The sequence below is a fragment of the Neltuma alba genome, unplaced genomic scaffold (assembly GCF_004799145.2).
Source record: "Neltuma alba isolate B1F8T4 unplaced genomic scaffold, ASM479914v2 tig00011881_pilon, whole genome shotgun sequence".
Classification (NCBI taxonomy): domain Eukaryota; kingdom Viridiplantae; phylum Streptophyta; class Magnoliopsida; order Fabales; family Fabaceae; genus Neltuma; species Neltuma alba.
This window is the reverse complement of record NW_021636483.1, coordinates 341,033-365,877: the sequence shown is the minus strand read 5'-3', so window position 1 is coordinate 365,877 and position 24,845 is coordinate 341,033. Positions and strand designations below refer to the sequence as shown.

Genomic DNA, 24,845 nt, shown 5'->3' with positions numbered 1-24,845 from the left:
ATCAAAATAATGGCATTGTTTTAATTTAGAGCCAATCGTTGCTTGTTTCTTTCTTGCGTCTGAACATATGGCACAAATCTGAACTTGACAAGTCCTATGACAATATTATTTCTTTATCTTACGTGTCCTCAAACGATATATTTCTTTCAGCGGGAAATTATTAGAGACACGTGTTACGAAATTATACAATATATCGCTTGCTTTAACATAAAAAGATTTATTAGTTTTTAATATTAAAATCCAGAGTCAACGATACATAAGATCAATTCTACTATATACGTCTCGTGTTTATTTATCGTTTGATCATTATTTGAACTCCAAATTTGAGTGTTTTATCAAGGTTCTATATATACTACATGGCGTTATATATTTATTTATTAATAGAAAATCAAAACATTATTGGACTTTAAATTAACTTTTCAAGCATAATAATATTATAAATTAAACACAATCTGTTAGACACTTCTTTATAATATATTATGCTGAATTTACAATAATTGAATTATGTATACTTCTTGTTTCTGTTTCTAATTGTTATTTGCTAATTTCGTGTAGCTGGGCATCTCTTAATTTGATTTGAAGTGGATATTTCTGCATCACTCGTCCAATTCTATTCTGATATTTGAGGTTAGTGACAATTACATTGTCTGAATAACTCCCATGCCAAAACTCATTATCTATTTATTTACTTATTTTTATTTTCAATTGTTTAGCATGAGTATAATAAGGAAATAAATTCTCAATCACCATAGGAGGTGGTATACCTTGATAAAATACTCAAGTAAAGAATAATTTATTTTTATTTTTAAAATTTGACTTTTTGTATCCAAGAACTATTAGTTTTATTATCATCTCTCTGCTTTGCTTTACATGTCTGTATCACTTTTTTTTTTTTGCTAAAGCATGGGTATCTTCTTATTGGAGATAATCCTATTCGAGATATTGTCGGACATTAAATGTGGCCACTTCTTTTAACAGAGATTCGAATATTAGTTTGTCATGTTGTAAGGAACTAGTTCTTTATTAGAGCCGACTCTATTGGTACATGTTTGTATCACTTTAGATGCCACTATATAGAGTGGAACTTTCTTTAGAGACTTGGCCTTTAGGTCAGATTCTTATATAACAAATAATTTTACTATAAACTCAAGTCTCACCTAGAATGTTTTAACATAAAAATATTTGCCTGTCAAACAAAGGATCGAATATTTGTACATTAAACACCGAGTTTATTAGATGTTATTTTATATTATTATTCATTTAACATAATTTATTTTTTTATAAATAATTATATTTTTAATTTGAATCAGTTAAATTTATTAATAGTATGATTATTAAATGCTTTAGTTTTCCTATTAAAATATGCACTGTACTTATATTTTGAAAAGAAAATATTCTTTAAATAAAGGGTAAAGTTTATTGTAGGATCACTATAACTAATTAATATCAGTTAACTTTCAAAACATTTTAAAATTTTAATTAACCTCCTTGAACTAAAATGAAATTAAAATTTCGGAATAAAAATACAATAATACTTCTTTTTTTATTTTTTAAAAAATAAATATTAATTATTGTTGGAGCTCCAACCACTGGCGTTTAAGGTCGGAGTTCTGACTACCGGCACTCAAGCTCTGGTGGCCAAAAGGAATTTTTAAAAGTAAGGTGACCAAAAGGTGTTGAACTCATCACTAGCCAATCAAGTCAAAATACTACTTTGGAGGTAGACTTAGTTTGAATTAATTTTTCTTGTTAAGTGATAAGTGTGTTTGAATCCCCGCATATGATTGATGTTGACTACCGATCAGCCACAGTCAATGGAGGTTTACCAATCATAAAAATAATCATAAAAAAATTTTAATAATAAATGAGCAGGTATCATTTTTACATTATAACTTGTCTTTTCATCAATTCATGTTAACGTTAAATAATAACATCGCATGTCATTGAAAAAGAACAGCATTCAAGTACTAGTATTTTTACATGACTATTAATAATTTTTTTAGTAAGGTAAATATGATCGGAACATCATTTCCTTATTTTAGATATTCTTTATTCTTTAATTATATTTATTTTAACTTTAGAAACAAAACAAATTGATGAAGTCTATTGCATCTATTTTGTCCAATTCTTAATAAATCCCTTAGCTGTCAAAGATTTAATGTCGAATTATAATTATTTTACGGCAATATCCAACTAATATATTTGTTACAATTCTTAAATGGCAGCATACACTACATTATGAAAGGAATTTAAAGAATTTACTTTCTTTTTGTCAAAAATTATTTTTCAATCAGTCCGTCAAATTTATTGAGTTCTTTATTCTCTTTGTTTCTAATTTATTTTTTGTTCATATTTTACCAGGAAATTAATTTCGGATAATACTTACACCAAGTTCCTTATTTTTGTTATGTCAAGTTCTTCAATCATATATGAACATGTATCCTATTATTAAAATATTATTATTTAATTATAAATTCACATGAAACAAAAAGTACACAAGGTGATATGGAATTGAAGAACTGATTTAATAGATATAAAAAATTTGACTTATGTTTTTTTTTAATTAATTTTTCTATTAAAATCCAACTTGTCTCGATATGAAGTGGGGAAAAAATAACACTTCTTCTGGCGAAAGAATACAACTGCATCGAAAACACTGAATTTGTTAGATAATTTTCTGTATTATTCTGAATTTATGTTAATTGAACCATTTTAGCACCTATATAAATTGTTTTAATTTAATTCACTTTAAATTATTAAGAAGATCATTACAATTTTTAGTTTCCCTCTGAAAATAATAAATGATTATACTAACACCATTACAAAAAATGTTTCTAACCAGTTAAAAAGCCGTTTTCTAACCAGTACAAAAAGTCTTTCTTTTTCCTTTTTTCCTTTTTTTTTTACTTGTGTGAATTCTATTGTTTAAAGAAATCAGTGCATGTTTGTTACAAATAGTCAATTTAATTAATTTTTATAATATCTCTACATTAATTATTTAGCTGTTAAATTAAGGATAATGTGTATTAACAGTTAACTACCCTTGTTTGAAAGAGTCTCAGTTTCTACTGTTAATTATATTCTCTTATAAATTATTTACTTCTTCTAGCCACAAGTTTTTTGTCTCGTGTTTTTGTATTATTTCAACATCACTTCAACTCAAAATTGAAATCATTAGATAATTGTATTATAAATTTACGTTTTCACAACTATTTTCTCCAAGTCAAAGTCCCTTAATTAAAAAAGTTTATATTATATATCAAAACTGTCTCATCTTGACGAAAACTTAACTAATCAAACCGTTGTGTGAATGCTAGAAAATTGTTTTAATACAATATAATATCTCTGAAACATATTTATAAAGTGATTTATTTGTTCATCCAATCTCAAATTTATACATGTTGTCCGTGTGTTATGCTTGCGACATTATTTTGTATTTGGAATTATTACAAGTTGGTGTATTTATACATAAGATTTCCTTGTATTGCATTAGATGGAAGAAATTGGGACTTGTCTTGCAACCAAGCTTGCAGAATGTCTATGGGATCCAATTTCACGTCGTGCCCGTTATTTGTTTTGCTTCAACCAAATAAAAGAAGAGCTGGTGGTGACACGAGAAAATGTGAGCCTGCGTAAGGAAGAAGCTCATAAAAAAACTGAAGAAATAACGCCACGTGTAAAGAAGTGGTTGGATGATGTGAATGCTATCCTAGACGAGGTGCAAAAGCTACAGCAAGAGGTTGGAGGAGGAGGAAAGAAATGTTTTAACATGTCGCTCAAGTATTCCTTAGCAAAACAAATGGATGAGAAGGCGAAGCGGATGAAGGATCTCATGAATTCCCGCCTTGAGCTATTTTCCCAGCGGATCCCACCTCTTAATCTCAGTGATCAATTTTCTTCCAAGGATGTCATTGACTTCAAATCAAGGGAGTCAATTTTTAATAGCCTTTTCGAGGCTATTAAAGATGGCAAGAATAAGATGGTGGGCCTGTATGGTATGGGGGGCTCAGGTAAAACCACCTTGGCAATCGAAGTGGGTAAGAAGGTTGAACGGCTGAGGCTTTTTGACAAAGTGGTCAAGGTGGTTGTCTCTCGGCCTCCTAATGTTAGGAACATCCAAGAAGAAATAAAAGAAAAAACGGGTTTGGAATTTGAGGAAAAAACCGAATCAACCATAGCACAGAGGCTATTAATTGGATTGAAAAGTATGAAAATACTTATAATCTTGGACGATGTTTGGAGCGATCTAAATCTCCAAGACATTGGTATTCCGATTAATGAAAATTTCGTGTTTTGTTAACTACTCGTCTTCGAGATGTTTGTGTCTCTATGGGTTGTGAGGAAAATTTTGAATTGCCTCTCTTGATAGAGGAGGAACCATGGGATTTGTTAAAGATGCATGCAAACATAACCCATGACTCATTAAATGAGTTTGTTGGTGTGGCAAAGAAAATTGTTGATGAGTGCAAGGGACTACCTATTGCAATTGTGACAGTGGGAAGGGCATTAAGAGGAAGAGGAATTGTGGAGTGGAAGTCAGCACTATGGAGGCTACAACGATCCCTACCATTGGATATTGATGAGAGTTCAAGGGGGCCTTATGCATGTCTCAAATTGAGTTATGATTATTTGCCAAGTCTAGCAAAGCAACTCTTCCTATTGTGCTCTATGTTTCCTGAGGATCATGAAATTCATAGAGAGGATCTTATTCGATTTGCCAAAGGGACTTTGGAATTTGAGGTGACTGTTTACACAATGGAGGATGCAAGGAGGGAAATTTTAGTAAGCATCGACAGGCTATTAGATTCTTGTTTATTAATGCATACAGATGAGCAAGCATGTGTAAAAATGCATGACTTAGTTCGGGATGTAGCTTTGTGGATTGCAAGGAAGCAACATCAAGCAATTTTGGTGGATAGCCATGCGGTTTCGAGAATGTTGGCTGAAAATGGAAGTATGAAAGAGACAAAGGTAATATCATTATGGGATCTGGAAGGCAATTTTAGGCACTCTAATCAATTGCATTGTCCAACACTTGAGGTTCTGCTACTTCATCCCGAAGGGTTCATTGAAGATCTTGGGGGGATTGAAGAGCTCAAAATCTTGGGCCTTGTAACATCTAGCTTTCAATGGGAACAAGTTGATTGGGATGGACAAATTCAATGGTCAGTGCCGCAATCAATTGTGTCATCATTAATTAATCTTCATACCTTATGCTTCAGAGGAATTGCATTGGGTGACATCTCTTTTTTAGGTCAACTCAAAGGATTAGAGATGCTTGACTTGCGTGGTTCTCAATTTGATGAACTACCTGTTGGAATTGTAGATATGAAAAAATTGAAGCTATTGGATGTGTTTGAGTGTGAAATTAAGAAAAATCCTTTAGAAGTTATTGGAAGATGTGAGCAACTTGAGGAATTATACTTTTGGAATAAGAAATCTGCCATCCTAGAAAATTTCTCTCTTTCAAGGTTGAAGAGGTTGAAGAGGTATGTTATCTATGATACCACATCATTGAGGTTTTCTCCTCTTGTAGAATATTTTGATGCTCATTGCATTGAAGAACTGAGAGCTTTATGCATACAAGGCTTCAAAGCCTCTGTTTCAAATTCGTCATTGAAAGATCTCATTCTTGGAGCAAACTACCTTTGTGTAGACAACTGTAGGTGGGATCTTAAGGATATAAATTTTAAAATAAAGCACTTAGCAATTTCGCGCTGTGTGGAGAAGAGATTCATAGCTGATAGCCTGAGCACCAACAATCTTCAAACAGGACAAGTGTTCTCCCGCCTGATTAGTTTAAGATTGAGAGAAATGAATAGTCTTGAACGAGTATTCCAAGATTCGTTGATCACATGTTCTCTCCCGATGTTAGAAGAGCTGTTTCTAGAGAGGTGTCCAGAATTGGGAACCTGCATCTTCACCCATGCCACTATTACAAGCCTACCGAAGCTGAGGAAACTTAAGATTTGGGGTTGCAGCAAATTGAAATGGCTATTCTCTTATTCTCTAGCTTCTCAGTGTCCTTCGCTAGAGGAATTGCAAATATGGCGTTGTCATAAACTTGAGAGGCTCACTGATGAAGAAGATGTGCATGGTGATTGTCTACCGCACCAAAGGGAGCCCCTTCAAGACTACCCATACGTAAGTGTTATATCCGCAAAATTCATCTTGAATCATTGCACATTTGAAATAGTAATCCATGTTGATGCGTTTGCTGAAAAAAGGTTGTAAGCTGAATTTGTTTCTTTTCTTTTGGTGCTGAATTTTATATCCGTTTTTTAAATTATCATGCGAAATTAATGTGCCTACTTTATCACTCTATTTGTTAGTTTTAACTATCTGGTCAAATAAATAGTTATATGTATTACAATTTCTAACACCATCTATATATTAGGGAAACTAGTTTTTAGAGGCTAGTGTAAATTGGTGCAATTGTCAAGAGTTTCACATATTTTTAGGGCATTTCGTTTTTGCTTTTGGTGAATTCTACCTCGTTTTTTCAATTAAAAATTGGCATGTTTACTTTAAAATTTTATTTGAAAAAATCGCGTTTATAAACAAATAATATACGTACAACTAAAAAAGTACTCCAACATATTCTAAATGAGAGGCAACAGTTATTTTCTTTAATTCAAGGTTTTGCAAATATATAAATGTATTTTTTGTTTCTGAAATTTCAAAGCTCTGTAGTAACACCATACACAGTGTCTGCATATGTCTGTGTGTGATTGCACTACTATTGGAATTTTACATTTTATTTCAAGACAAGAAAATACTATTTGTTTTTACGGATTTGTGTCTTTCATATTAAACTTTTTTGTCAAATAATTACTTTTAATTTACCAAATGCAACACTATATATTTTCCAAATAATTACTTTCATTTTTTCAATAGTGCTTTATATTTTTATTTCCTATTTTTGTTAAGGAAATAATTCTGTAGTATGTGCTATTGATTTTGGCCCCAGGTATTTATTGCCGAAAAAATCGTGTTTGACACTGAATATATAATATGCTTACATACATTATGTAATATAATAATCGTGTTTAATCTCTAACTCACGCGATGAGAGTGAGAGAAAAGTTGTTGATATTATTGTGTGCATTTCATAATTATAATTTAAATACATATATGTATGTATGTACAGGGGAATCAGATTGTGGTCACTACTGCAGAAAGCTCCCACCATTCACGCAATCAGAAACTCTGGACCCCTTTCCTAAGTTTGAAATATGTAGAAATTGAAAAAAGTGGAATGAAAGGTACTCTGTTTGAGGTTCAGCAAGTCAGAGGAACAGAATCTATCGAAGCAAGAGATGAACCTTTGACACTGAATTTAGAGTTGTATTCTATATTTTTAAGTGATCTAAGAGAGTTGGAATACATTTGGAAGGGCCCCATACAAAGTGTGAGCCTCTATAGACTTGAAAGTGTTAAATTGGCGGAATGCCCGAAGTTGAGGAATATTTTCACTCTTGCAATTGTCACAAGCCTTCCAGAATTGAAGACATTAGAAGTAGAGTCTTGTGAGGAATTGGAGGGAATATTTTGTGAAGAATCACTTGAAAATCTTTCTTCTTCTTCTAATGTTTGCTTCCCCAAACTTGAGAATATTGAGATACGGGAATGCAATAAAATGAAAAGGGTGTTCTCATATTCTATGACTTCTCATCATTGTCCTTCACTAGGGAGGCTGGTCATAAGTGAATGCTCTGAACTGGAGAGGGTTGTTGATGAAGAAGTAGCACATGATGGGGATTGGCGGCTACCTCTTCTCAAACTGAAGGAATTATATCTACAACAGTTGCTGAAATTGAGAGAGATATTTGGAGGAGGATTATTGGAGTGTCCGCAACACGTAAGTATTTTCCGCAAACAATCAAATATTACTTTTAGCTCAACTTGTTGCTTCTTTGATAATAAATAATAAACATGAATGATAAAATGCTACTATTATTTTTAATCTGTATTTGTCATTTTTTGTTGGTGAACTTCTTTTTTCCCGATAAAACGTACGTTAACTCCTTTTGTTCTTTTGCTTTTAAAATTTTTGTCAAAATAATTTCTTTCACATTGCCAAATAATTTCCTTTGTTGAGTCTACCTCTTTTCCTGTTAAAAATTGGCATGTTGATTTTTAAATTTATTTGAAAAAAATCGTGTTTGCTACCAAAGAATATAGATATATATATATATTAGCTTTAAAAATTAATATATCTTGAATATAATAACAGGAACTAATTATTTCAATTTTTGGTTAACGTTTTGGGGCTAGCTCATTATTGTGGAAATGGAAAGTAATTATCCAAGACTGTTTTATTTGGAACAAATCATTGTGGATAATATATGAAGGTCTTAATTAATAAAACTTATGTTATTACAATATTAAAATTATGTGAAAATGGGGTTTAATTTGTTATTTTTTCTTGATGAATTTTGATAAAACATTAAAACTTTTTGTTCTTTTTTTTTTAAAAAAATGTCAAATAATATCTTTTACTTTGCTAAATGCATCATTTTGTCAAACGGGCGAAATTGATTGGGTTTATATTGTGAACAGTGTCGTAAAAATTGGCATGTTTGCTTTGTCAAATTTGTCGTTTAGATATTTTAAAGAGACTTTTTTTCCCCTTTTGTTAAGTCTCCCTCTTGTTAAAAGTTTTAGTTGATTTGAAAAAAAATCGTGTTTTTACTATCAAATTTTGGGCAATAATTATTTCAATTTTTGTTTTAATTAATGTTTTCGTTCCAGCTCATTGTTGTAGAAATGGAAAGTAATTATTCAGTACTGTTTTATTTGTAACAAATCAGTGCGGATAGTATATGAAGGCCTAAATTAGTAAAATTTATCTTATTCAGATTATGTTATTACAATATTAAAAATATTAGTGTTAATTTACAGTTTGATTTGATATGGTTCATGTATATTGTCCATCTTTCGGATTGTCATGTAATCATTGGATATAATTACTTTACAGAAAAAAGAGAATAAGGGAGGAAGGGCCCTAAATTCAGAGTTGTGTTCTATATCTTTAGAAGATTTAGGAGGGTTGGAATACATTTGGAAGGGCCCCACACAAAGTGTGAGCCTCCATAGACTTGAAAGTATTAAATTGCAGGAATGTCCAAAGTTGAAGAATATTTTCACTGTTGCAATTGTCACAAGCCTTCCAGAATTGAAGACATTACAAGTATGGTCTTGTGAGGAATTGGAGGGAATATTTTGTGAAGAATCACTTGAAAATCTTTCTTCTTCTTCTAATGTTTGCTTCCCCAAACTTGAGAAGATTAAGATATGGGGAAGCAATAAAATGAAAAGGGTGTTCTCATATTCTATGGCTTCTCATCATTGTCCTTCACTAGAAAGCATACGCATAGAGAGTTGCTCTGAACTTGAGGGGGTTGTTAAGAGATCTAAAGGTGAAGTTGAAGTTGGTGATCATGGAAACCTGTTCCCCAAATTGAAGGATTTGTATCTCGAAGATTTGCCACAGTTGAGAGAGATATATGACGGTTATGAGTTCAGCCTCCTATCTGGTACTACATGCATACGAGATTGTCCATATATGCACAATATTCCACTATTGGAATACGAGGCCTCATGAGGTACTACGCTTTTTATTTCCACGTGGACACACTCTTCCTTTCCAACTCTATCTTTTGATGCTTTTTTACATTTTAATTTTTTTTAATGGATGGAATAGTTTTGTACGATTGCTATTCACGTCACTCTGTCTGATACAGCACCTCATTTCCATCTGGTCGTCTTATATATCAAACACATAATTTTGTATTTCACTGTTTCTACTTAAAATCACTTGTTTAACCTCCCCACCCACCCACAAAAAAATTTTTTTTTGGCTACTTTACGAGAAATTTGAATTTAAATCTTTTATTCTCCTTAAGATGTTGGTTTCTATATAGATAATTGTCATTTTATAAAAAATATTGTATGAAATGAATGACATGTTGCAGTAATATTAGAGTTCAATAAGTGCGTAATCCAAACAAATCAATGTTCACCATTCACACATTCTTATCACATTATTAGCAGCTTTATAAACAGATAGATATCTAACGACAAATTTTAAAAATGCATAGGATAAATTAGGCTGTTAGTTTATATTTTTATCTGTGCCATTTTGATGTAACATTTAAGCTTCTAATCAATTATTTTCTTTTTTCAGAACCGGAGATCAAATCCGAAAATTAAAACTAAAAAGGTGATGAGGAGCTTTGGTCTTCTAATGTTTTCTTTATCTGCATTTGTGTTTTACTAAATGCTGTGTGAAAGTGTGTTAAATGTGTGTCAGTATGTTACAAATCATACACATAAGAAATTAGATATCTTATTTTGAAATTGTGTTTGACTTGAGATGTTATAGTTATGTAATTATACTGAAGGTTGTACACAAAATATAATAATTGCGTGGCTGCGTGGACTTCTTATTTCATCTGTAACATTTATATTATTTTTTAGAGAAAACCATATTGAAGGTACTTATACTTTTTTTCAATTTTCAATTTGGTACCTATGTGTTTTTTGTTCTTAACTAAATCTTTAATTTTGCTCTATTAACATCATTAATTCTTATGTAGAGACTAAAAATATCAATAGAACAAAGTTATAAAAGCTAATGTTGCTAAAAAGATAAAATTAAATGTTTAATTAGAGGGGAAAAAACACATAGGTACCAAATTAAAAATTGAGAGAAAGTATAGGTACCTTCAATATGGTTTTCCCTATTTTTTAACATGCTGCACTAATTAATGATTTCTCCTATTGTCCTTTACTTCTCCGTCGCAATATAATTTATAATTATTATTTACAAAGAAATACAAAACATATTCATGTTTATTAGGAGAACAATTGGAAAAAGAAAAATTTGCTTGAGGAAAAAAAAACCCATTACAAATAATTGTGTATAAATTATATCATTAGAAATGCGTCATTTTACGTTTCTGACAATCATCCAAAAGATCGCATCCCTTAATAAAAGTAGTATCAGAAAGAAAATATTAACAATAAAAAGAACACTAGACTATTATTTTATATTATAACTAAATTTTCATAGAACTCATAATTAGACCAGACATAATTAAAAAATCGATAGCCAATAAGAATCTGTAAATATTCATCCGGCATTTAAAATAACTTGTGCACAGTCCAACCAAAATTTCAACATTATAACACAATAGCAAGTTATTGTTCTGTAATATACAACAGCCTCTATGGAATTATCTCAGAGAGAATGTCAAATGAATGAAGCAAAATAAAAGACAAAATATTGTTTATTATATGTGGGAAATTTGTTCTCTCTTCTCTCCACCCAATCAGCTTCAAAATATACACAAGGGACTGCAATACAAAAAGAGTGTTAGTATTAAGCATATTTCAGTACTGAAAGCAATGTTCTTTCATCAGATAACCAAGCTATCATCAGACAAGAACATTCTTTTATTTGGGATTCGATATTATAGTTTGGTACCCTGAAATATCAAGGTGGGATACCGGAGATAAGTGTGTTATTCATTTGTGTAACTTTTAACTGGTTGTTAAAAATTATGAGCTATCTTGGGAGAAAATGAAATGAAATAGGTGTGTTTTATATAAAATCCTTTGTTGGGTTGTAAATTGCCTTAATGTTTACCAGTCAATATTTTTATGTGTGCTTGTTGCGTGAAAGTATTGTTACATTGCAGTCATGCGATGATATCTTGGAGCCGAAATTGGATGAACTCATTCATCAATTAAGGGTGGTTGGTGGCCTCTCAAATCATTGGTTTATTGATCATTTGACAAGTAGATTATCGTCTTTGTTATCACCTGATGATTTGTTTAACTTCTTTACAGAAATGAGAGGTTAGTTGATTTGCGTAATGGTCATCAGCCTTCACCTTCTTTACACATTTTGTTTACTGTGCTTCCTCCTTTAATGTTGTTTTACTTATGTACCTGTCATGATTGCTGATTTAATAGTTTGACTTTTTTATTTTTTGATTTTATTTTATTTCTGTTCAGGAATACTTGCAGGTCCTGATTCAGGTGTTGTTGAGGACGACCAGGTGATATTGGACCTAAACAGTAACCTGGGGATATTTCTTCGACGTTGTGTACTGGCATTCAATTTGCTATCTTTTGAGGTATGATATTTTCGTACTTCCTGTGGGTTGAAGCAAACATGGTTGGTTTGTTTGAATGTTCACTTTTTGTAATTTTGCCAGCAGTTGAAGGTAAGCATGACCATCACCATCCTTGAAGTTCGAGGCTCTAAATTAAATTAAGAAGGAAGAAAATTATGACCAAATACCAAAATAAATTGTTGAGAAGCGCATTAGCTAATGACTTACTTGTACCAATTGAATAAACCAACACCAACAATGATAGTGAAGAGGCCAAGTCCTTTCAACCAAGTAAATTGATCATGAAAGTACAGGACAGCAACCTACACAAACATGAAAATTAAACATATATGACAACAATTTAACAACCTAAAAAAAAATCAAATTTAATTTTGCATATAAAGCACTTCAATGAGTAGAAAAATATATAACAGCATGAAACATTTGTTTCTCCCATCCTCATCAAATTTACTAATTACAACTAATTACAATTATCAATATTTTCAATGCAGTTAGGGTGCAGTCGTATAGAAAAACCTGTTAAACCCCACCACACCGCCAAATCAGCAAATGCAGAAACCATCAACTCAATATTATAGAAAGCTGAATACAACAACCTAAAAACTAATCAAATTATAATGCACAATCTGTGTCAAGTAACTTGGAAGCCTTCTTAAGTAATTTTTTTCATGAGTCATGAATGACATCAGCACAAAAGTGACACCTTAACTAGGTCCTCTAGAAATATGAGACAGACCAAAATAAAGGGTGGTAGCCACTGGATGTTCATGTCAACAAACTAGCATAGAAAAGGTAAAAAATTGATACCAATATGGTGACAGCCTCCTGAACAACCCCAGCTATTGCAACTGTGACTGCACTAGTTACTGAGACACAAACATACTCTGTTAGGACCTGCAAAAAGGAGATGCACTTTTTGAAAGCTGATTTGGCAGGAAGAAAAAATTGAAAGCTTAAATGTCAAAGAAGCGGAAAGTCAAACAATTAATATTGTAATGCCATGTCCTAGGAAAGGGAACATTTACTCTTACCATATGAAAAGCAAGTGCACCACCTAAAAGCATTAGTAAACAACTCTGAGTAATATGCCATGGACTGTTAAAATATTCGTTTTGCCTGAATTCCCCCCATGGATCCAATGCAAGAGAGAGAAGAGCAGTTGCCCCTGCCATTACTGGAGTTACATAGCTCATCAAGGTAAGCGGATTTTTTATCCCTGAAATTATTTCAGAAAAATTATCAGCATTTCATTAAAAAGGTACAGAACTTTTAAATCTCTCAATGGAAAGTGAACAACGGTGGAGGAAAAACTAGAATAAAGAAAGAGTATTCAAAGAAGACGAAAATAGAAAAACACTAAAACATGGTCATCGAGTTTTCAGTCAAGGTCAGAAGCCGACCAAAGATAAGCTCACACTTGCCTAAGGTCAGTGCATGGTAAGCTATGTTCTAGAGCATAAAGTATGATGAATGGTTAAATGTTGGTTTAAAAGTAAGAATCTGGCAGTCTGCCTGGATCTAGTCCATGAAGAAAGACCTTTAAAGAGAATTTAGTCTCAACAAAACTTCTAGCTAATTCAACAACCTCTCTTAACAGGATTACCACCCATAATATCAAATATCATTTTTTACCCGTGTTGTAATTATAGGAATTTGCTCAGTTGTTATTTGCATGGGATGACGATCTATATTCAGCAACAGAAGCCTCAATGAATGGGAGCTGTAACATTAATGGACCAAAGGTAGCAATAATTCTTGGTCGAGTAAGTTCCAGCCTACGTGAAATGCGCAACAGTTTGGTCACTGTCTTAGAGGCAGGCTCAGTAAAACAGGCATGGCAATGAAGATGCAAACTAACTGCACCTGAACAAAAAGACCCTGTGAAGCTTTACTGTTACCTAGGATTGGCTTTAGGCCTTTCGAGCACAACAGGCCAAAAAGGCCTCCTCTTGAAGAGGTTTTAGGCCATCAGTGAGATAGTACTTTAGAAAAGCTAGAACTCTAACCTTGTGCTAAGACCTACGACTTAAAGGGTTATCTTTAGGTATACGGTTTCTGTGGCGCAGTGATCTCTCAAATGGTGATGAAGGCATGCAAAGGTCCCACATCATCTTCTAAGAACATTAAGAAAATAATAAAATCAGAATGACGATTGTTTCTGCTTACATGGCTGGTTTAAGATGTCCAAAATTTGTCAGTGATGCCAATCTTCCAAAACAATATTTCTAATTTAAGTGAAGACTTTCCAGGTAAACTTGACTTAAGAATACCGAGATTTAATTCAATTTAGCAGAGGGAGCATTTAAATAAGGTAGTCAAAGAATAACTAATAAAAGGTACAACATATGGTTCCACAATTTCACAAAGAGATGTAATGGTCATTAGTTTTCAAAAATTATAATCCTAACAAATACTAAGATATATCTCTATCAAATTCTGTTTCCTCAATTTTACATCATCATCTAGTTATGGGACACAAAAATTCGTTGTTTCCAAAAATGGCAGACAGAGTCTTCAGCAACCCTTGAAAAAATAGTAGCTAGTTTAAAAAGCATTGAACCTATGTGCCCACCTACAATGGGATAGCAAGGTGCTTTGGGATTGTTGTCATTTATTTTATTTTATTTTTCCCTTCGCATGTGATGTGACTCAGGGGGTGTTTGGCAAAACCAAAACCACGGTTTCAGAATCACTTTTCCGTAAAACGAGGCGTAATCCGTAAAAGCACTTTTGAAACCATGGTTTGACCCCCTCAGTGGAGCATAGTTGCATGACCTTTTTTAGCCTAAGATTTCTCCCTCACATCCCTTATGGTACAAGAGCGATTTTGTTTCCCCATTCCTTAGGGATTTGAAATATAGGGTATCTACTGGCGCTGCTATGCAAATTACACAAAAGGACAGATTTTCACTCTTGTTACGTACTTCCTATTGTTACGTACTTCCTATCTCTATGAATTGATTTCATAAAAAATGAGAATTTGAACTGGCGCATATTTATGTCAAGTCTCTAAAAATACCAAAAATATATCATTGAATGAGTTAAAAATAGTCATGATTAAGTGAGACTACTCACTTCTCATCAAAATACGCATAAATCTACAAAACTATTTTCCTTAAAAACAATTACTGCGGAGCTATTCAGGACACTTACCATGGGCTTCTTTCTTTAGCATTGGTTTGGTGTCAAATTGCATGAAGAGAACAAAGACCAAGTCAGCAAAATGGAGTAAGAATAATTGTTAAGGGCAGAAAAAATGAGTGCGCAAAATAAGAAAATAGATATTAAAAAAGAAATCAGAAACAAAATGTGAACCTGCAGAAGAATCTGAGTCATGCACCAACGAAACCCAGACATAACAGCAGCAAGCATAACAAGTATGAATCCTCACAATTCAAATTCTGTCTCTTTTGCAACTGCATTTCAAGGGGATTGTATTTTAGATGGACATACAAATTTCTCAACGTGCAAAATTTCCTAAGGCTTAAAAAATGTACTTAGCAACTGAAGAAAAGAAAAAGAAAAAAGAAAAAAAACAATGTGCAGATGTATAAAATATCATTGTTGGTCCTTACAATTTGATTTGATTTTGGTTTTGATTGCTCTAGTTTCAAATCATTAGTTTTGACCCCTATAGTTTCATAAAAACTTTGATCCCATAGTATCATAAGGACTTAATTGCGTTTAAGTGTAGGTACCAAAACCAAATCGTGTTAAAAGTATAAAAAGCATTCATTAAACTCAAACTGAAAAATTATAAAACTATAGGGACCAAAACCAAAAATTTGAAACTACAGGGACCAAAACCAAAATTCAATCAAACTTTAAGGACTAACAATGGTATTAACCCTATAAAGTAATAACTTTTATGATGGAATAAAAAAGCAGCATTCCTCATATGAACGTCAAACAATTCATTGTCCATATTTGAACACTTGCACAGGTATTCACTGCATAAAACCAACATTTAGAACCAATTTGAGAGTGACCAAGAACACTCCGACCTTGGAACGATTTCTTTTGACGAGTTATAAAGAGTTTGGTAAATTAAGTAGGGCAAAACACAGGCAATGTACACCCCTACCAGTGTTATGGTGTACTTGGTTTGACCAAGATGCACACGTTTTCAAGGGTGTTTCATTGTTTGTCCAGTAATGAGGATTACACTGATATTCTTCGTTTTTTTTATAACAATCAATGCAAATCAAAATCTAAATTAAAAGGCATGAAAGCTAGAGCTGCCATATATACCTGTTAGTAATATACCAATGGAGATAACTAGGATGATGCCTGACAGTTTAAAGCTTGGAGCTTCCAACCTTCCAATCAAAATTTGCAACTAAATGGCAGTAAACAGGTATTAGTACTGAAAATGCATGTATCTACATACGGACATGCATGACAAGTTTTAGAAACTCAACCCAAAAAAATGTTGTTCATAGAAAGCATATGTTCATTTTCATACACGTAACAAAGATGAAAGGAGACCGGTCTAATTTCTATGGTATCAGCATAAACATTGATTTTTCTCCTGAAGTAAAATTGCTTGGACTGGGAGCATTGTGGCAGGCAACAGTAGCCACAGGATGTGGCTTGTGAATATTAGGCACTAAACATCTTACATCACCTATCAAAACTCAATCGGTAATCCTAGACAGTTTAAGAAACCTATGCCTCCATTCGACTGTAGATGGATTCACATTAAATTAATTAAGCTACATTTAGTCCATGTCGCTATTCCTGGATCCAGGGGAGAATACGTTCAATAGAATAATTTCTTAGGTGTATTGCCACACCCCCAAGGATTAGGCCCAAAGCATCATTCCCATCCACCGTCACATGATTCTAGTATTTTATTTTCTTTCAGACAAACAATTTAGAATTTGAAGCCCTGAATAAAAATCAATTTTTCATAGAACTTCACAGTTGGAAACCATATGGGCATACATAAATGGATCAACTAATTGACAGTGACACTGAACAATGTTTAAATTCACAGTTGGAAACCATATGGGCATACATAAATGGATCAACCAATTGACAGTAACACTGAACAATGTTTAAATTTACTTTAGAACTAAGAGCTGGACGAAAGTTTCGGATAATCCCAGCATGACAAGAAAGTGCTATTCCTTAAAGCAAAAGGTTTCTACAATTTGAAGTCTTTTGGGGCCACTAAAAGTTCTGTCACACAATATAAGTCTACCTTTCGTATAGAATCACTAACCATTTAGGTACTACATAATTGATAGTTTCCAGACAACGTTGTATTTTAGGAATGGTCAGACTTCATAATATAGAATTTAATTTCCTTAGTGTATCATAGAGATGTAATTCCTCATAACTGAATGTTCAATTTTGATCCCCAGCATTCACAGAAGTCACAAAAATAGAAAGAACAATTACAAAGATCAAAAGACTGTAAACTCACCTAAAAGCAAAAGTAAATAGGAGAAGAAAAATTGGGACAACAGATTTACACTGCAAGAAAGAAAATAAAATAGAGATAAATGTAGAGAATAAGGATAGTTACTTCCTCAAGGCAAGAAAAACAGAAAGAAAGAAAGAAAATGCAATCTTCAGTAACAATACAAAATAAAATAGATATTATTTGATGTTTCCCTCCTGATGAACAACAAGAAGAGAAACGTCACTAACCATTGTAGCAAAAGTGACAGAGATGAAAACAAGAGAAGCGTTGCTCAAGTTAATATTCAATGCTGTCCCTAGAGTAGTTGGTACAACTGTGAAAGGAAAATTCCATCTGTGGCATTACTTGATAGAAAAGTCAATAAAGTAAGCAGTTATAAATTCACAACAAAAGTACGGACACGTGGAGAAGGGGAAATTAAAAAAAAAAAGTTATACCATTGTCCATAAGAAATATTCTTGGACCATTTCATGTCAAAAGCATATGTGTGCATTTAATGAAGAGGATGATAATCTGAAAGGCAAAAGAATTACAAGAATCCATTCATGTGTGTGCGCGCGTGCACACACACACACACAAAGCAATAAGATTAGGATGTGATGTAAATTATGGGGATATTAGGAAAGATGAGCACAAAAGAGATATTGTTGTAGAAAATAGTTGTCGGTATTAAAAAAAAAGAAAGAAACTTCCACCAAAATTCTGTTTAAAATAGGACACTCCCAATAGAATAAGATTAAACGCAATGGCATAGAATGGTTGAAAAAGTTCTTGTAGGGCTGTAATAATGACATCAGTGGATTGTAATGCATAATAATTCAATTTTTTCAATAAAAATACAATAACTTTAGTAGAGCCAAAAAAGCTTTAAAAGTACAAAGACATGGAGATCAACTATCAAACATAGTTCCGGAAGTAGATAGAAGATAATTAAAGATTAATGTGCCAATTTCAGTTAATTCTTTGGTAGTGGTCAAACAAGACATTTGGGATGAATAGAGCATCTGTCTTCTCTGTCAAAGACCCAGTCCCCAATACAAAGTTATTCGGCTAGAGTTTATTAACTCTATTCTGGCAGAAATATTACCGTCCACTCAAAATTGACAAGTTATCGATTCCAATTACCATGATTGTTATCATTTTAAGACAATATTATTCCAAGTTTTGGATGACATATACTTATACTTGAAGAAAGAAGGAAAAAGAAAATAAAATATACCCAAATTACACATTTACTTCAGCATAAGTAATCCCTCCAAGACATAGAAACACTAGTTTGGAATCTATGAGACCAAAACCAAGTGATAAAGTTTGAAAACACAACTTGCATTGTAAAGTGGATAGTATTCATTAGGAAAGGAGCTTGGAACTTTCCCATAGTGTCACCAAATAGACTTTTATTGTACCTGTTTACAAGTCCAGCATAAGAAAACTACAGGAAAAGGGAAAAAAAATCAAAAGATGAATTTATACGTAGTTTGCTTGCAGAAGGAACTTACATTGTCAAAAACAGGCTGAAAGTGTACCATAAAAGTATGAAAAACAATGTCTTTAGAATACCTGCAGCAGAAACAAGATTTGCTGAGCTTTATCTCAGTGATCCATGCCTAGCTGCTGAATGGTGCTATAATTCCAGAATCTTTGTTTTTTTATATTTCTTTTACTTCTCATGTACTTTGATCTCTAAAACTAAGCAGAATGAATAAAAGTTGTTGTAGCTAGTATTTGCTAGTTGGTGCAGTAAAGAGTAGGCTCTTGTTTGCACATCACTTTTTTAAACAATTAAGTTGGATGTGAATATGAAAATATATGCATGAAAGAATACGAAAATCCACATCTAATTTGGGGGGAAAAAAGAAGAAGAGAAAAGTACAAAATTTATTGAATATTTGAATCCCGTTATATGTTTTGAGGCCCCACCCACATCATCTTCACCTGCATCACCCTTCTGAAGCTTCCAGTGATAGACATTTTCTTTAATCAAACATAGCTGAGTTCCAACATAAGACTTTTCCTGGACTTGATCATTCTATGCTATAAAATACTGCAGACTGCTATGAATATAGAATCTCAGATTATGTGTAGCTCTTTAAGAAATTAATGTTTTATTTTCCTTTCTCTAATTTTGTGTTGAGCTATGGTTTTGAAAAAAAATGAATACGGACAAGTCTTGAAAAAGAAATGTCCTAGGCTAATATAATTACGTTTAATTACAATTCACGTTTGATGTTGTAGTATGAGTAAATGGATGGAGGAGGTAACTATGTTAGTAACTGCGTATTTGTTGAGAACATTATTTAACACCATACGTTGAAGTTAATTCATTCCGCGTGTTGCACGCGAACTAAATCCTAGTTATTCAACTTATAAATATGAGTTTGACTGGTAAACAACGCAAGTCAATTGTTAGCAAAATAAAAAATTAAAAAAAGAAAAGAAAAGAAGGCAAGCCAACCTGTAAATATGAAATTTTTGGGACATATCTATATTTAGTTTTCTTATCTAAGACCTATGAGCAATTCTCCCAACTTTTTATATTTTTTTAACAGAAAATATATTTATTGAAGGGAAACAGCCAGCAAAGAAATAAGGCTGGTAAATACAAATACAAAGTCAAGTCAACATAATTTTCAACATGTCCAGAATCAGACTGACTATATCAGTATTTTGCCATTCAACATTACTTGAGGACTTAGCTACAATAGCTCTGTAAAGTTCTTGGCAATCAGTGTCAAAATATATCTTTGAATAATTAAATTGATCACTGAAAGAAATAGCATCACTGTCAGTGATCTCATTTTTCTGCACACACTGCCAAGAAACAAACCCTCTTCATTTGTGCAAACAATCCCAATTCCAGCAAACCAGAATCTTTACTAAAAGCTCCATCTAAGTTTGTTTCAACGGAACCAACTGGAGGAGACTTTCACCTTGTTTTCCGTTTGAGAACCAAGTTCATTAAAATCACCTAAGCAAAGCCAGGTATCATTGAGCCCACGAGCTAAAGATTGAAGTCTGTTCCAAACTAGATTTCCATCATTTTCTCTAGGAGCACCATAAATAAAAGTAATGAAAGATGGCACATTTAAAACCACAGATTTGACTCTAGCATGGATCAAAGTTTTTGACTGATACAGAGCCTTAATATCTACACAACTCTGCCACCAAAGAGCCAATCCACTAGATTCTCCACGAGGTTCCACATATAATTCATAATCCACGTTGCACACTAGATTCTCCACGAGGTTCCACATATAATTCATAATCCATGTTGCAAGCTCCCAAGTCTTTTCAATTTTTCACTTCTCATTCTTGTTTCCATAAAAAAAAAATGATTGAAGGTCTGACTTTTCTATTGCAGTCTTTCAAATTTCTAATTGTCAAAGAAACCCCCAAACCTTGACAATTCCACGATATGATTTTCATGAGATTGGCGGGGCTGTTGAAGGCCAGCCCCTTTGCCTTTGGAATTTTCCATCGAATCACATATGCCAGATTCCTCATACTACTTGGCTTTCTTCAAAGCAATTCTTGTCATCTTAGCTTTTGTTTCCCTAAAGCCCCCTGCAAATTCAGCAATAGAATTCTTCCTATAGGCATCACCACTGCCCAGCTTTCTCCTTTTCATGATGTATAGCACACTCCAAATCATCATAAGCTTCCCGTTTCAGGTTCAAATTCCCCAAATTGACAGTGACATTTTCCAAATAAAACCCTTTGTAAACCTAAAATTGTTCTAGAACTATTATCACTATCCATATGAACAGAAGGAACCTTCTCAGTACTAGCATCAGACTTCTTAGTTATGACTCCTACCGCCTCTTCATAATCAGATAACAGCCTTCATGGGAACTTGGTCCCACTATGCTAGCACCATGATCAACATTATTCAAGGAAGAATACAAAGAATTATTGCCAATTTCGGAAACTTGTTGCACTGGATCCAGGAAGTTAACTTTCTTTCCTTTAAGAACTTCATTAGATTTAGAAGGAATACAAAGCTGACAATTGTCCCTTCTCTTAGTAGCCATAATACTCTGAAAACCATTTTCATCAGCATCATGACATTCCCCGTTTCATTCTTCAGCCGCAACCACTTCAGATTTACCTCGGACCAACCTTCTTGCAAAATAACCAGAGTTCTGATTTGGTTTGTAACAGTCCAAGAGCCAAATCTTGGCAAATGAGGATTTTTATTATTATTTTTTAACCAAATATATTTCATTAAAAAAGGAAACAAATAGCCCCAATCCAAAAAAAAAAAAAACAAACAAACAAACTGGAAAGTGAAAGAGTGCAAAAGATAAAAGTATAGTCACAATCAAGCTATTCGAACAACAATACTATTTTAAACATTCTTAGAGTTAATCCCAATAATTTTTCTTTCTTTCTTTTGAATATCACAATAATTTACAATAATGAATATTCCTAGTAAATGACCGTAATATCATAGTCTTAATTAATCAAATCATTGTTTGTTTCTTAATGAAGGTTGGCATCGCGCAATTTGATTCCAAGGTCATCTCTGTGAGCTTTTCTTTTCCTATCTAATTTGATTGCAGAGTTTGAGGTAATTAACTAAATGTGTATTTTATATTTCTTGTTGATTTCATTTTAGTTATTTGAAAAGCCTTATGATAATACAAACTTCATATACATAAATATACAAGGATTTTTTTCCACTTCAATGACTTCTGTAATTATGTCAATAATGCTTAGTTATAATATTTTAGGGGCTTAGTGCTTTTTTTTTTTAAGGAAATCAGACGAAATATTCTCTATTTTGTTGGAAAAAAATTATCCATTTTATCATATCATTTTTAAAGAATAGTTATTAATTTTCATTGTTGTCTATAATTTTTTTGATAAAGTGTAACTTGAGCATTCCTGCTTTTCTTGTGCTGTCATAATTAATTAGTTTTAGTTGTCATCTTTCTGCATTGGCTTCGGACTCAAAAGATATCACAATTATTTATAGGTAATTATCATAATATCATTTCTTTGTTTTACATATCTTTAACTTATAGTATTTTTTATAGCAGGGGAATATTATAAAGTAATACATTATTAATCTCAATATCATCATTTTGGGAAGGAAAAAAAAAGTATAACAGCAGAATGGGTACTTTTTTACTTGATTATATATCTATAATATAAGCATTTTCCCCTCCCATCATAATATTGAGAATTTCTCTTTGTCACATAAATATCAATCACCGCAAAATATGAAGTACATAGAAAAAATAAATGAAAACATTTTTTTGGATATAAAACTAGGTATCATAAGATTTCTTTTTTTTTTTTTTTGCGATGTACAATCTACTGAGCTTTTAAGACCCAAGTTACACTATATAAAAATTATTATAAAATAATTATTATAATTTATAAAATAAAGAATAAAAACTTCAAGAATAAAGATATTTTAAGAAAATAAGTTGCATCTTTTTCTTCTCTCCTCTCATTTTCTCTGATACTAAACTAAACGGATCCTAAATGTTATTTTCATCAGACAAAAAAATTGTCACTTTCCTAAACTTAATATATTTTTTCGATTCAATTTGCTTGCTATGGCCTACGTGCCATTTCTGCAATATCGAAACGCCTAAACCAAGCGGATTTGATTAATTTTAATTTATTATTGTTTGGCCGCTTCTTTAGTGTACAAGTCTTTATTAGTCACAAGCAGGGCCATGTGAATGCGATAAACAAGAAAATTACGTGTCAAAGAATCATTAACAAATAAAAAATAAGACAAGATGTCCCTCCCTAACTTGAAGACTCTCTTTTTGATTTAAGATCTAATTACAAAATTAATATTGATCATATATATAAAACCTATTTCATATATTTATTAATTTTTTAAAATCAATCTTATTGATATTCTCTCAATAATAATCAAATAGTAAAAAAAATAGGAATTAAAAAAAGACACTTATTGTGTTTTAGAAAAAATATATCGGGTTAACTAATGTAACTAATATCCTTAACTCACTCAAATTATTTCATTAAATCTTATATTAAGGCCAGAAAAAATATATATTTTTTAAGAAAACAATAATCTATATGATGATAATCTAACTATGACAAAAGAATCATTAAAAAAATTAACATGATTAGTCTTTGTTTACTTACCTTCGGTCGTTTCGGCTTTTTTTCTTTGAAATGTCCTTAAATTATTGCTAGAAGACAAATCCACTGGGCTGATTATATTTTAATACTCCTCCGGTTCTTAATATAGGATCTAATTATTAAGTTGGTTTTGATCCTAAATATAAGATCCATTTCTCATATTTATCAATTTTCTCTAAATTACCCCTATATACTCCCTCAACCATAATCAAGTAAAAGAAGGAGATGGGGTATTAAGAAATATTATTATGGTGTTTTAGAAAAAATGTGTCACATTTCTTATAATTAACTAACTTACCTCACTTCGTTAATCTAATCAAATTAGTTAAATGGGCCTTATTCAAGTACCAGAGTAGTATTTGGTCATTACTAGCAAAGATTCGTTATCCTATGAGTCTACGAATATGACAACAGATTCATTATTTAAATATAAAAAAAAATACTAATTTCGGTTCTCGTTATAAAAGCCAGTTAACTGATTTGAGAAGATTAAGAAATAAGTTAAATTAGTTATTTATAATAAATAAATGTTGTCTTTCCTAAAATATTCTTACTAATTAAGTATATTGGCTAGAATTATCATTCTTAAAAGGATTATCTTGAGAAAAATACATAAATATAAGAGAAAAAAATAGATTGGAGTGTTATATTTAGAATCAAAATAAAAGTCAAACGATATCTTATATTAAAAAGCAGGAGGTAGTAACTCATTAGTGACTAGCATGTGGACGGACCAAATCAAAATAATTATAGCGGCTATTCTACAAATATGACAGGAAAAAAAATGTGAATGTAAATGCATTTTCTGGTGCTCCAGAATATCCCCCTCTAAATTGACATTGGAGAAAAATAAATAAATCTACCTTAAATTTAATCAAAATTTAAATAAATCTCATAGATTTAAAAATCAACCTCTTAAATTTACAAATAATTCTCCTAAGATATTCTTTTTACTTTTTGGCGTTTACTAAATTAGATTCAGTCCTTTTCTGGTGCTTTGCTTCATTCTCCCACGGCTCGAAAATTTATCGCCATAATTTTCATCACTTATGTATTACTGATAAATAATATTAGTATATAGCATATAAATTATTTATAAAGTTAGTTAATTAATTAACCTGCGATGTGAACTTTTATAA

General features: G+C 32.0%; 2 protein-coding genes and 1 pseudogene across 6 annotated transcripts in view; 1 reads left to right on the top strand and 2 right to left on the bottom strand.

Annotated features, from left to right (window-relative positions):
• LOC114718950 (putative disease resistance protein At5g05400) overlaps nt 1-4,411 on the top strand; it is an 88,409-nt gene extending 83,998 nt beyond the window's left edge. For all 5 annotated transcript variants that reach the window (XM_028904401.1, XM_028904402.1, XM_028904400.1 and 2 more), the window contains 2 exons: nt 556-627; nt 3,494-4,411. In XM_028904401.1, the coding sequence (XP_028760234.1) occupies nt 3,494-4,300 (807 nt within the window). In that variant the 5' untranslated portion in view covers nt 556-627 and the 3' untranslated portion in view covers nt 4,301-4,411. The remainder of the gene's footprint in view (nt 1-555; nt 628-3,493) is intronic.
• The window catches only part of LOC114718981 (probable sugar phosphate/phosphate translocator At1g06470), a 33,910-nt pseudogene extending 13,070 nt beyond the window's left edge, over nt 1-20,840 (bottom strand).
• The window catches only part of LOC114718945 (probable sugar phosphate/phosphate translocator At1g06470), a 38,552-nt gene continuing 24,805 nt past the window's right edge, over nt 11,099-24,845 (bottom strand). Inside the window, exon 13 of the mRNA XM_028904387.1 lies at nt 11,099-11,361. The gene's annotated coding sequence lies outside the window, so the exon portion shown is untranslated. The remainder of the gene's footprint in view (nt 11,362-24,845) is intronic.